General features: G+C 52.6%; 1 protein-coding gene across 2 annotated transcripts; it reads left to right on the forward strand.

Annotated features, from left to right (window-relative positions):
- Positions 1-645: 645 nt before the first annotated feature.
- Mln (motilin) lies at positions 646-7,868 on the forward strand. 2 transcript variants are annotated; one of them, XM_048347315.1, is made up of 4 exons: positions 646-792; positions 2,104-2,253; positions 4,614-4,715; positions 7,660-7,868. In XM_048347315.1, exons 1-4 carry the CDS (start codon positions 784-786, stop codon positions 7,849-7,851), a joined length of 453 nt encoding a protein of 150 aa, XP_048203272.1. In that variant the 5' UTR covers positions 646-783; the 3' UTR covers positions 7,852-7,868. The 2 variants fall into 2 exon arrangements, with proteins under 2 accessions (XP_048203272.1, XP_048203271.1); XM_048347314.1 differs by lacking the exon at positions 646-792 and having other exon boundaries at positions 1,999-2,253.
- Positions 7,869-13,489: the final 5,621 nt, after the last annotated feature.

Consider the following 13,489-nt stretch of genomic DNA (forward strand, 5'->3'; position numbering starts at 1 on the left):
CTCCCTGCCACTCTGCTCTCTCCACCTCCCAGCTGGGCCTCAGACCAGGAGCCCTGAGAAGATTCCCAGGGGGCCGAGTTAGTGATGTGTGCACCTGAGAGGCAGGAGAGAAGCAGGTGGGTGCCATTCCTCGCGGAGCAGGGGCTGTTTGGGGGTGATCAGCACCTCTCCAGCAGGCCAGGAGCCCCATTTGGCATGGTGGCTTAGTCCACCTGGCTCTGCCAGGCGAGGGGACGGACGCCCCCATCCAGAGCGGAGCACTCAAGTCCCTGGTGGTAGAAGCGGGGAGCCAGCACCTCATTGTGCTAAGCTCCCACTCCCAGCTTCCCAGAACACAACGAACGAACGTAGTGACATGCCGACTGCCAGTTGGATCAAGAAAATGAGCAGCAATTGGATTTTGCCTTTTTTTTTATTTAAAGTTTTTATTGATTCTTATGGAGCGAATTAAACTGGAACGCTGGAATAGAAAGAGACCTAAGGCATCTCTGTGAAGGAAATGGGACGTCATAAATGTGACACATTTGTCACTGCTGGGAGGGAGAACAGAGCCCAGGGACTCTACAGGGGAGGAGGAACACAGGATGAAGGAGAAACAGGACGGGGCCTCTGTACCCCACCTTCTGCACAGTTCCCACTCCTGGAGTTCTGGTCTCGCTCCAGCCTCCCCTGGGTGACCTTCGAGTGGCTGATGGTCCTTTTAGTCACCTGGGCATTGCATGCAGCTGGGATGGAGACTGGCTGTACCTGGTCTCATGTTCTGGATCATGGAATTTGAGCAAAATGGAGAAAGTGAGCTGAGGGAGAAAAGGGGGGGGGGGTGGCGGGAGAGGCAGAGCAAGAAGAGGAGGGAGTCCAGCTTGGAGGCAGGTGACAGCACAGGGGCAGGGTGCCAGCAGATCCTCTCCAAACGTCGTCTAAGGTGGCGTCAGACAAGCTTGGAGGCCAGCGGCCCAGGGAAGTCCCTCTTTGCCCATGGAATCAGGCTGGATTCACCCCCTCACCCACTACACCGTGGCTAACCTACCCTGGGCTCCCCTGCCAACCCTGGAAGCTGCATCCCTGCCCTCAGCAGTGCTCCCAGTGCAGGACAGTGCTTCCCAGGCCGTATTCAATAGTCTCATCCAGGACACCCTCATCCCCACTCTGTGGGCAGTAGAACCACCCCCCCCCTTCCCAGACCCCTGGAGCCACCACCTGCTCACCTGCTCCCTGCAGGACCTGAGCCCTGAAATCCTGTCTTCCTGCCCACCATTCCATGCAGTCCCGCTTCCCGACATAGGAGGGACTCTCCAGGACTGTCCCAGGGGATCACTGAGGCCAGCAGCCCGCATGGAGAAGGCAACCGCCCTGTTTTTTTGGGATGGTAGCCAACAGATTGCCAGATACACTGGAGCTGGGAAGGTGCCCATCCAGTAGGGTGGGGCCTGCTCTCAGCTCTTAGATGCTAGGTTTTTGCTATCTGGCTCCTCCTCCCCCTCCACAAAGGGAAAAGGCTGAGGACCCTTTGTGGAGGGGTTCAAGGGAGAGGGAGTGGGTAATCTTCCTCTGAGCAGCCAAGTCCCTCCTGCTTCCTGAGGGGCCTTGCAAGTGCCAGGAGACCTCATAGAACAAAGAGCAAGGCCATCAAGCAGAATGACTCTTCTCTGGTGTGGCAGGGGCGGGGTATCCTTTTCTGGGAGCCTGGTCAGTTGCCACTGCTCTAGGGCAGACCAAGTGCTTGGAGCTCATCAGGAAACCCTGATACAAATCCAGGCATTCAAGGCTCACACCTGTAATCCTAGATACTCAGCAGGCTGAGATCTGAGGATCAAAGTTCAAAGCCAGCCTGAGGAAGAAAGTCTCAGAGGCTTTTTATCTCTAATTAACCACCAAAAAGCCAGAAGTGGAGCTGTGGCTCAAGCAATTGAGCATAAAAGCTAAGGGACAGTGCCCAAGTCTTGAGTTTGAGCCCCAGGACTGGCACAAAAAGAAAACAACCCTGGTACAGATCCCCAGTCCCCAGAAGCCACACCTTTGCTCAGGATCACAAGCTGCAGGTGGGGTATGGACCCCATCCGGGCAGGACAGGAAGCCGTCGCAGTGTCTTACGCTTGGCGACAGGAGCCCCTTGTTATTATTCTCCAGTTCTCCAGGATGGTGTCCCGCAAGGCCGTGGCCATTCTGCTAGTGGTGCACGCGGCCACCATGCTGGCTTCTCAAACGGAAGCCTTCATTCCCATCTTCACCTACCACGAACTCCAGAAAATGCAGGTAAGAAACCCTGCTGCCAACCTGGCTACCAGTCTGAAGGAGGCTCTGCTACCTGGCCCGAGGGTGGCTGGTGTCTTTGAAGCACAGGGGGTGTGTGTGTGTGTGTGTGTGTGTGTGTGTGTGTGTGTGTGTGTGTGTGTGCATGTGTGTACTGGGGCTTGAACTCAAGGCCTGGGCACTGTCCCTTCGCTTTTTCACTCAAGGCTGACACTCTACTACTTGGGTCACAACTCTGTTTCTGGCTTTCTGCTGCACGTGCCCTCCTTGGCTGGTTTTGAACCAGGATCCTCAGATCTCAGCCTCCTATGTATCTAGAATTACAGGGGCACTACCTTGCTTTGGTAAACCCCTGTTTGATGACCATGCCGGGGACACCTGTAGTACAAGGGCCAAGAGAATGCCAGCTGTCCCTCAAGCACTATCCTCTCTATCCCTGCCAGCATCACCAAGAGGTGTCAGGAGCTCGCAGGAGTGACATCTTTTCCCACCCCTGCTCATCTTTCTGGGGAAGTTTGCAATCAATAAGCTGATAAATATTTACTGGGCGTCTCTGTGGTGCCAAGCTCCTGTCTTCAAGGAGCTGAGTGGAAGCCCCAGCACCAACGTATGAAAAATTAACTAACAATCGAAGACAAAAGAGAGATGTCACAAGGCGGGACAAGATTAATTTTTCCACAAGGGATGCCAGGGCTAAGTGCTGAGGTTCAGAGGAGGGAGACATCCCAGTGGCTGCCAGGGAAGGAGAGATGAGAGCCAGAGCAGGGCCTGAACAGCTAAGGATAGGCGTGAGCCACTGTCCAGAGGGGGCAGCAAAGACTGCTATCCACGTGAGGGGTGGCATAGCCTACCTCCCTGTGGATCCTAGAGGAAGCCGGGCAGCCCCAGATGGAACTCAGGCAGCAGAGACTAAGAAAAACTGCCTCTTAGCCCAGCGCCAGCAGCTCACACCTGTCATCCTAGCTACTCAGGAGGCTGAGATCTGAGGATCTCTACTTGAAAGTCGCTGAGACTCTTCTCTCCAATTAGTCACCAAAAAGCCAAACGCGGAGCTGTGGCTCGCATGGCAAGTGCCAGCCTTGAGCAATAAAGCTCAAAGACAGCACTCAGGTGCTTAATTCAAGCCCCAGAACCAGCACAAAAGGAAAAAGAAATGGTTTCTCAATATCTTGGACTTCTGAGGATTCTGTTGGCTGTGCAGACATTTGGATCCCTTTAAGCAAGGAGAGGAAGACAGGAACTGGTGCATGAGTTAGCTGCCCTGTGCCTCGATGGCACAGCGTGTCCTTGTCTTTACCCAGTATGGGACACATCTTCATGCTCCCTGCTGAGTGCCGCTGCCCTTCCAGGACACGTGCACATTCACGCGCACACACACACACACACACACACACACACACACACACACCCCTTCCTCCCGCTGATGGTTCTAAGAGCACATCATCACATCCCAGGGGAGTCCCACAGCAGAATCCCAGGCATACCATTAGACACAGCAGGGTCTGCCTGAGCGCAGGGCCAGCCCGCAGCATGCCAGGCAAGATCTGGGGCTGGACAGAAACGGTCAAACTTGGGCTGAGCACACGCCAGCAAGAGACAACCCGAAGACACGTTGCATTAACCTGCGCTGTGGTTTTCTTCCTGGTAATTGCCAGGATCCAGGATTTTTATGAAGAAGCTCCGAGCTCCTTCCTCCGTAACGCATCTCCCTGTCTCTCCTCTTATAAATCACCTCCCAGGGACTCCGAGCTGCGGGCCACCCTGTGGCGCCCTCTCGGGTGAGGCTGTCTCATGATACCTTCTTTTATGGGCTCTCTGCTAGGAGGGCTACATTTTCACGCTTAATATGCATGAAGGACGGCCATTATTCTCAGCGTTTTAACTTAATTAACGGTAACAATCTGGGTGCACATTTTTAAGCACAAAGAAATGAGCTCTTCCTCATAATGGCCTGTCAGAGGGCAACGCCAAGATCACCCTCAAGCCACTGGGCCTCAGAGGCTCTCCCTGCAGTCGCGGGTGGGGAGAGGCACCTGGGGAAGAGAGGTTTCTTGGTCTCAGGGAGCCAGGTGTGGGGGGGCGGTGTGGGTGTGTGGGTGTGTGCGCGCGCGCCAGTACTGAGGCTTGAACTTCTGTCCCTGAGCTTTTGTGCTCGAGGCTAGCACTCTACCACTTGAGCTACAGCTCCACCTCCTACTTTCTGGTGGTTCATTGGCCCTAAGAGTCTCACAGACTTTCCTGCCCAGGCTGGCTTAAAACTGTGATCCTCATATCTCAGCCTCCTGCATAGCTAGGATTATAGGCGCGAGCCACTGACGCCTGGCGAGGGGGCCGTTTTGTGCTATGCAATGCTCTGCCCCTAGGAAAAGGAACGGAGCAACAGGCAAAAGAAATTCCCGAACATCTGGCAGAGGTCTGAGAAAGAGGAGCCCAGTGAGGAAGAAGAAGAAAACTTCACAATCCAGGTGAGTTGGGGTGATGGAGAGAAACTTAGCATGGACATAGTTCCCTAACCTGAGGAGAAGGCAGGGCCCACCCACCACCAACAGGCATGGAATGTTCTAGAATACGGCAGTGAGCAAGGCATACAGCAAGAGGGCCATCCTGGGAGGGGAATGGACTCCAGCAATGAGATCAAGCAATCGTTTTAGGCACCAAAGAAGTAAATAGGGTAGAGAGTGACAAGAGTGGTCTGGGCACCACTTGCCCAGGGGAGCCAGGGGAAGACTTCCTGGAGGAGGCGCCGCCTGAACGGAAGGAAGCCTAGGAGCCACCAGTCAGGGCTGTCATCCCCCAGAGAACAGCTAAGGCCAAGGGAAGGCACAGAGAGGGCCTTCAAAGCCTGCAAGTCACATGACGTGACTTGGAAAGATCTAGGGCAGCAAGCGTGGAGGCAAGGAAGGAAGCAGCCTCCCCTCAGGAGGGGAGGGAGGGCCAGGGCACAGGAACTCGGTGCGGCTATAGCTCCCAGCACAGATCGCCTGCCTGGAGAGAGCCGGGAGAAGCTGGCCTGGGCAGCTTCTAGCCTCGCCGACTCCTCTGCTGCTGCAGCGAATGACCCAGTCTCTACACGTGCAAGGCACTGCGGACAGACACTGGGTTTTTGCACCCAGATACTGGAAGGACTTGGAATAGACAAAGAAAATAATCAAATGCTACAGCATGACAGAGAGGGATGGGTGCTGTGGAGGAAAATTAAGCGGGGCAAGATGAGGCAGGCTTGATTTAAAATAGGGGGAGCATGGCAGGGTTTCATGAGGAGATGGCATTGAATGCAAAGAATTGAAGCGAGCAAGGGAGAGTGAATCGTAACAATGTGTGGGAAGAGGGGTCCAGGCAGAAGTAGGAGCCCATGCAAAGGCCCTGAGGCAACCTCCCCGTGTTCTGCCTAATTCTACCTTTAACCTTTCAGTCTGTTCTTGACCTAGCAAAGCTTGTCCTCTGGAGAGGCTGGAGAGAGACTGGAGTGGGTGGGCAGAGGGAGACAGAGACAGAGGACACTCAGCCTAGCGTGATCAGAGTTGAGGCAGGGCAAAGTGGTTGCATTTCAGAAATATTTTGGTGGTAAACACCCTCAGGGTTTTCTAGAAGAATGGATATAGGATGTGAAGAAAGAGAAACATAAAATCTGACTTCAGGGCTGGGAATGCGGCTTAGTGGTAGAGTGCTTGCCTAGCATGCATGAAGCCCTGGGTTCGATTCCTCAGCACCACACTACCAGAAAAAGCCAGAAGTGGCTGTGGTTCAAGAGGTAGGGTGCTAGCCTTGAGCAAAAAAAAAGGCAGGGACAGTGCTCAGGCCCTGAGTTCAAGCCCCAGGACTGTTTTTTGGTTTTTTTTTAAATCTGCCTTCACAGCTTATGGCCAGAGCATCTGGCGGGGCAAATTTGCTCCCCACTGAGGCAGTGCCACCCATGTTGGGTTCCCACGGGCCAGAGGACCAGCAGGAGATCAGGCTGGCCATGGGTCCTGTGGGAAGCAGGTGGCATCCAGGCAGAGACAGAGCACACGGGCGGGTGGAAATTGGAGTATGCAGTTCAGGGCTAGGACAGGAAGGGGTAACTGAGGCCAGGCCAGGGTGAGCTCCCAGCAGCAGGCTGGGCAGAGGAAAGGAGAGGCCTTGGGTATGTGTTGGGCAGTCCACATGAAGGCACGTGGGAGGTGACACCCAGGGACAGCAAAGGCCTGGCCAAGGCCAGCCAGCAGCGAGGGAAGAAGCAAGCCTGACTCCTCACCTCCTCAGTTCTGTCAGGTGTAGCCATAAGAGTGGCCAAACTGTCACCGCACTCCATGGGACAGGGCTCTTTCTCTCCCCACCTTGCCTGGGAGAGAGCTGGGGGTGAGTCTGCCCCTCAGACCAGCCTTGGCCTTCACCTGGGACAGCACTGGCAGTGAGGACGCACGCACGCAAGCAGGGGGGGCCATTCTTCCTGGGGAAGCCAGGGGGAGGGGCCACATGTCCCTTTGCATCTCCTCATTATGATTGAACAGGGCTGGGAGGTCCTCTCTGGACAAATCTCCAGCCCTTTCATTTTCAAGTGGGGACACTGAGGCCTAGAGAGGCAGAGCCATAGCTAGCCCACAGGGGTGGCACAGGCAGGACTCAAATGAGCCCCATAGAGACATCCTTGAGGCACCTCAGGCCACCCTGAGTGTAGACAGCCCAGCCACTGTCACACCCAGCAGTGGGGGGAAGGCTCTGTGGAAAGGCAGGGAATCTCCTCCCCCACCAAAACAGGTTCACGCAGTAAGACCTTTGGCCCAGGACAGGCTGGGTGTTAGGATAAGATGGGTGAGCACCCTCAAAGACCCCAAACATCCCTCCTGGTGGACAGCCACCCATTCCTATCAGTCTCCTGTGCCCCCCACATATGAAAGGATAGTGATGGGTCTGGGGCCCCCACATATGAAAAGAGAGACGTATATTGGACCCAGACCTTGGAGCCTGGCCTCTGCGTATAACTATTCTCCCTGGGTTGTTTACTACTGGTGAACAACTTAGTTAACTTCCTTGTCCTCAGTTTCTTCCTCTGTAAACTGGGAACCCGAAGCCCTTGCCACATAGGTGAGAGGCTTAACATAGACCAGGCACTTAGAACATGTGGACAAGTGGTGGGGATCCAAGCTATAATTACTGGAGGGTGTGAGTTCCTGCCCCCAGGAGTTCCCAGGTTCTTGGGTACCCTCTTGGTGTCAGCACTCCTAGTGGAGCCCTAGAGGCCCAGAGGAGGAGGGAAGGGGGACAGCAAAGAAAGGGGGGGGGGAAGGAGGAAGGAGAGAGGGAGAGGAAGGGGCAGGCAGGGACAGAGTGGGGCTGTGGCTCCTGACTCCCACATCCACCTGTAGGGCACCCAGGGGTTAAGGCCCTCTCCGTGCCTCTCCCTTCGGTTAACTCTGCCTTATTTCACAGCTGACTGCTCCTGTGGAAATTGGAATGAGGATGAACTCCAGGCAGCTGGAAAAGTACCGGGCCGCCCAGGAAGGGCTGCGGAGGGAGGCACTGCCGCCCACCCAGCCCCGTAAGCTCTGCGGCCACACCTCATGGCTTGAGGAGGGCTCTCTGTGGCGCGGGCCTCTGTCCACCCTGGTGTTAATATTCTAAGAAGCATTTGAGCAGGACTGGAGTCTGGTGATTTCTTTTAAGGCTTTGTATTTGGAACCCTCGGCCTCCTCTGCCGGTCCAGGCTCAGAGGGGAGGTGGCACAGGGAGGGTAGGGAGGGGGCTCTGAAGTCTGCTGGGCTGTCTTAGCCCCCCTCCCCTCCAAGTCCTTCCGGTTTCTCAGCCCCTAGAGGGCCCTGCTCCCTCCCAGGTAACACAGAGGCTGGGGAAGAAAACCTCCTGCTTCAGCTTTTTTTTTTTTTCCATTGTGTAATTCTGCAGCCTATTTGGGCTTGCCCAGTTCAAGGTCTGCCTGAGTTACTTGAGCAAATCTAGATCTTGTCTGACAAACAGCCACTAATTACCTCTCCCAGTCCCTGCAGTAGCAGCAGAGATGGAGGAGGTGGTGTAGAGTTGGAGAAGCTAGGAGGTTAAATGACTTGCCCCAGGCTATAGAGAGCTCCCAGGCCCGGGCAGCGTGCTCAGCTCAGAGCTCAGCGCAGCCTCCTGCCAGCCTGTGGCCCTCCTCCCCGGAGCGGCAGGCAGGTGTAGAAAGCCATTTCCTAAGCAGATCTACCAGCACCATTGAAGGGCAAACCTGTGGTTTTTCCTCCAGCAGCTGAGTGAAGAAGGCTCCGGAGACAAGGTGGACTCCCCCTGGACACTCTGCCCACCTGAGCCAGGCCTTCTGCAACCACCAGCTGCATGGGGACACAGAACCCCTCTCCAACACAGACCCTTCCTCCCGCAAATAAAGCATGACATACACAGAGACGCCTCTTTGATGTAATATTCTAGTTCCTAAAAGGCCAGCTCAGGTCATGAGGAAGCACGGGGGAAGCTGAGGGACACAGCCACACATTAGCAAAAGCCTGCACCTTTGGGACATGCCCAGTGCAAGCATCAGCTAAGGTCTGGGCATGAGCTGAAGCACCTTTCCATTTCAGAACAGGAAACTGAGGCACAGAGACAGCATTTTTGGGAAAGAGGACTGGAATCCTGGTCTGAATCCTAGTGTGTGTGTGTGTGTGTGTGTGTGTGTGTGTGTGTGTGTGTGTGTGTGTGTGTGTGTGTGTGTGTTGGTTGCAGGGCTTGAATTCTGGGCCTGGGCGCCGTTCCTGAGCATTTCTGCTCAAGGCTAGCCCTCTACCACTTGAGCCACAACACCACTTCCAGTTTTTTTTTTTCTGAATGGTTTATTGGAGATAAGAGTTTCGCGAACTTTCCTGTCCAGACTGGCTTTGAACCTCGATCCTCAGATCTCAGCCTTCCGAGTAGCTAGGATTACAGACATGAGCCACCAGTGACTGGCTCCTACTCCATTTTTCTACTTACTGATGAGCTCGAGGTCTAATGGACTAGAGGATTTTAAGGCCTTTGCATTCAACCCCTTGCTGAGTAACTTCTCACCAGCCCTTTCGCCTCAATGAGCCTTTGCAAAAGCAAGGTGGTAATATCTGCCTTGAGAGCGGAGGGCAGAGGCCCCGGTGAAGAGCAAATGACTATTATTATTATCACCTTGTGGCTGCAGGCTCCAGCATCCACAGCAAAAATGCACAGCCAACCCACTTATTTCTGCCTTCTAAACAAAACTGGAAGTTTCTCTCCAATTTAATTTCACATTAATGAATGTTCACTTATTTCTAAACTGGGGCCATTAAGAAATTGCCGCTCCCTCCAGCCATAGGTTACCAGGAATTGGACACCATGTCCCCTCTGTATTGCTACTGGCCCACCTGCTGTGAGAGAGGACTTAGGCACTAAGAGTAGGCGCCAATTGGAAGGACCCCAACTACCAAACATCACTCTTGTTTGGAGTGCTCTGAATTCCCCAAGCCTTCTATGGACCCAGCCACTGCCCTGCTATAATCCCACACATTTGAGGTTCACACTCTGACCAACCCGAGTTGCAGCAAGTTCCTAGGCAATGCCACCAACCCACAGGTGCTTGTGGGGAGGCAGAGGGACAGGCAGGGGGAAAGGAGGAAGCCAGCACTGCAGATACACAGGGAGGAGCTGTATCAAGACTCCTGCTCACCCTTCCCAGCTCCCCCAGGCCAACTCACCCCATTACCTGGCACCGATTCTGAGAAGTAGAAAAACAAGAGGGAAACTGTTTTTGTTTGTGTGTTTCCCTAACTTTTAAGGTTATCTGTATTGTTTATACAGAGCAGTTTTGAGCCAACATGTCCATCCATGAGTACATCTTGATCATTGTCACCCAAGAGGAATATCACTCCTGTCCTTCCCTCATCCCTGATGAGGTCATCATCCCCCATCACCAGCAGAGAGTGAACATTTCTGGGGTGTGTGGCTGGTACCCTTTAGGGAATTGTTCTTAAGAGACTGGTGGTTAAAGAGCAGTGGCTTCACCCCAGCAGGTCTACATCCATCCATCTGTCCAGCCAGCCAGTCAGCACTGGGGTTTGAATTCAGGCCTCCAACCTGCTAAGTAGGTGCTCTGTCACTTGAGCCATTTTTGCTTTACATTCCTTTTCAGGTGGAATCTTGAGGGTTTTGCCCAGGCTAATCTTATATGGCAATACTTTTCCCTATGCCTTTTGTGTAACTGGGATTATAAAAGCGAGCCACTATGCCTAGCTAGTTTGCGGTTTTTTAACTAGGAATAGGTATTTCAAGTACAACCCTTGGGAAGGGTGGAGTGCTGTCTTTCTTGCAGAAAAACTGTTCAGTGCTCAATGCTGCAGCCCAGGTGTCCCAACCCTCACCCTGTGACCTCCGATATGCTTCTTTGTAATGAGCTGCAACAGGGACCCAGCTACCACATCTGTATTCACAGTGCCTGCCACCGGCTTAGAAGTGTCGGCTCCTTTCTTCTCTGGTTTTCCTTTCCTGCCACTATTCGATTGCTACCATCAGCTCAAATAATTCTGTTTTGCCAAGGAGTGCCTCTAGTTTCCAGGACAGCAGACTTGATTGCTTACAGGACATGCTCAGCGCTAGAAGAAATTAAAATTAGGGGGGAGATGGGAGGGGAGTAGGATTCTGTGAGCTGAGCCAAGAGAAAAATGACCATGTTTTCACAAAACAAGGACGATGGTGTTGGTGAAAGCCATAGAATATACGAGCCACAAATCAGCCAGGGTCAGAGACAGGAGAGTGCCCAGGTCAACCAGGAGGCCGGGTAACACCTTTCCGGCTCCCTACCCCTTCCTCTCTCTGTCTCCCAGAGGTTTCTCCAGCATAATCTGCTAGAACATCTGTGATTAGTGGAGAGGTACAGAGGGGTCCTGGGATGGTCTGGAATGTGCTTTTAAGTTAACAGGATCACAGGGCAACCTGATGCTAACTTCACAAGATGGAGGCAAGGAGGTATTTTCTCAGTAACCACATTGGTATGATTCCATAATTACTGAGCTACATGGATTTGCCATGAAATTGAATAGTTAAAAGCAAAGAGTAATTGCCTGATATCTGTACTCTATAATTTAGTATAATCTAATCATGGACAAAGCCCAAAAGAAAATGTTCTGAAAGCATTGCATTTTTCTTCATACACAATTTGTTATTGACATTGGGTAATGTATTCCATGCCTCTAAAGGAACTCTTACCCAAAGTGCAAGCTTGGCCAAATGAGGATTTCCTGTCATTTTCAACAGGCTCTTAGAAGGCTGCAGAATTGCCCATCAAACCTGATCTAGCACTTTTTTGTGACTCTATCTCCCCCTTCACCACCCACCCCTAGACATAGCAAAACCAGATAAGAAAACAAATATGAACCTTAAGTAATACCCACTTTTCAACCACTAAGTCCTCCAGTATCCCCAACCTGTGCCTCGGGAGGATGCCACTGCAATGTGGTTAGAAGCGAGCCCAGAACAGCTGAGGATCAAGGACAGATCCACAGTCCCCAGGCATCTTGGAGACCTGGTAAATGTATGCAGGGCTTTCTGCAGGAGGAAGGAGAACAACATCCACTAAAAGATTTATGGTCCTTATTTTGGGGCTCTGCTGGGACAGAGAGAGGTCAGCAGGAGGGGAGGCGGTATGGTGGCCCTTGGGGAATTCAGAGGGTGCTCCATGCAGCTCCTGCCTCTGCTAAATGTGTGGATGTGGTTACTAAGTACATGTAGATGCTGGGGCTTGTCTTTCCTGGTTGCCTTTAATAAATCAGGAAGACCGACCACAAGCCTGAGCTGGGTACCTTTAAAAAAACCACACAAAGTAATGGGAAGAAGGCCACACAGTGCAGCCAACAACTTCGCAGTATTTCCCTTTTCTTAAAAGATGCCTTCCATTTCTGACTGGCCTGGAAGCAGAGCCACTGGGAGACACAGAGGCAGATTACCACTGAGTAGCCCAGACAGCCTATGGGGCAGTTCCTGACAAGACAGGGGACAGTAGTGACCAAGCAGTGCTAAGTGGCTGCCACAGAGTCACCACACTGAACTGAGTAAAAGGGCTTTGAGGACAGAGAATGTCAGGGGCTAAATCCAGAGGAAGGCCAGGTGCCTGTCTCTCACACCTGTAATCCTAGCTACTCAAGAGGCTGACATATGAGTAAATGTTGAAGTTCAAAGCCTGCTCAGGTAGGAAAATCTCTGAGACTATTGTCTCCAGTTAACCATCTAAAAGCCAGAAGTGGAGCTGTGGCTTAAGTAGTACAGCACAAGTCTTCCTTAGTTGAAAAGCTAAGGAACAGCACCCAGACCCTGAGTTCAAGTCTCAGTATCAGCACAGAAGTAAACAAATCCAGAGAAGGGGCAGGAAGGGAACCAGTAATTTAGGGAAGAAAGTGGGAAGGCAGAGAGGGAGGGACCACAAGGGACCCCGGGAGGTGTTGGAGGGGAGTTGATGGGCAGACCCAGTGTGACTGAGTGGTTGGGAACTGTGTATCCACAGATGCACACCAAGGCTGTTAAGACTCAGAAGACAACAAGGCCACTGGCTGCCAGAAGTCCACATAGAAAGGAAGGGTGGTCCTGGGCTGCAAAGAGCCATGACCACCAGCATACTGGCTCTTAGGCAGGTTCAGGGCAGGTCTGAGGGCTAACTGGCCCTGGGTGTACAGGTAGCAGCAACAGTGACCTCCACACTGGAAGGCTGATAGAGCCCCCACTGAGTACCACTGCTGGGGGTGGCTCCAGTTCCCTATTTTTCAAGTGCTCTGAGACCCATTGTGATGAAATAGACCATCAGTCTGCAGAATGTTGCACTGTTCACTTTGTTTAAGCATCAGTTTCAAGCCCTCTTAGAATATACCAGGCTGGTATTGATGCCGAAAGGCTCATTCTTTATATATTGAACTGCACAGCTGCAAGAAGTTGCACAAATGTTACCAACTCATTTGTCATGCAAACAGTGCTTCAGAAAGAAATAAAATACTATTATGTGGTATATGTGTTAGGCAATCACTATATCAAATCCATGGCAGTCCGTGCAAACACAGGCAGAGAAAAGGAAAACAACACTTGGTGAGAGAAATCACACCACATGGGCGCAGCTAAGTCAGGGAGAACGTGAGGCTAACAATGGAAGCCTGATCGAGCAGAGGCTGTAATTTTCTCAGCAATAAGGCCAGCACTGGATACCCCTAAGGTAGAGCAAGTGGCAGGAATGCAAAACCCTGACAGAAGAATATGGTCCAGGGTCCCGGAGAGGGGAGAGACAGACGGGGAG

The sequence above is a fragment of the Perognathus longimembris genome, chromosome 6 (assembly GCF_023159225.1).
Source record: "Perognathus longimembris pacificus isolate PPM17 chromosome 6, ASM2315922v1, whole genome shotgun sequence".
In the NCBI taxonomy this organism is placed as follows: Eukaryota; Metazoa; Chordata; class Mammalia; order Rodentia; family Heteromyidae; genus Perognathus; species Perognathus longimembris.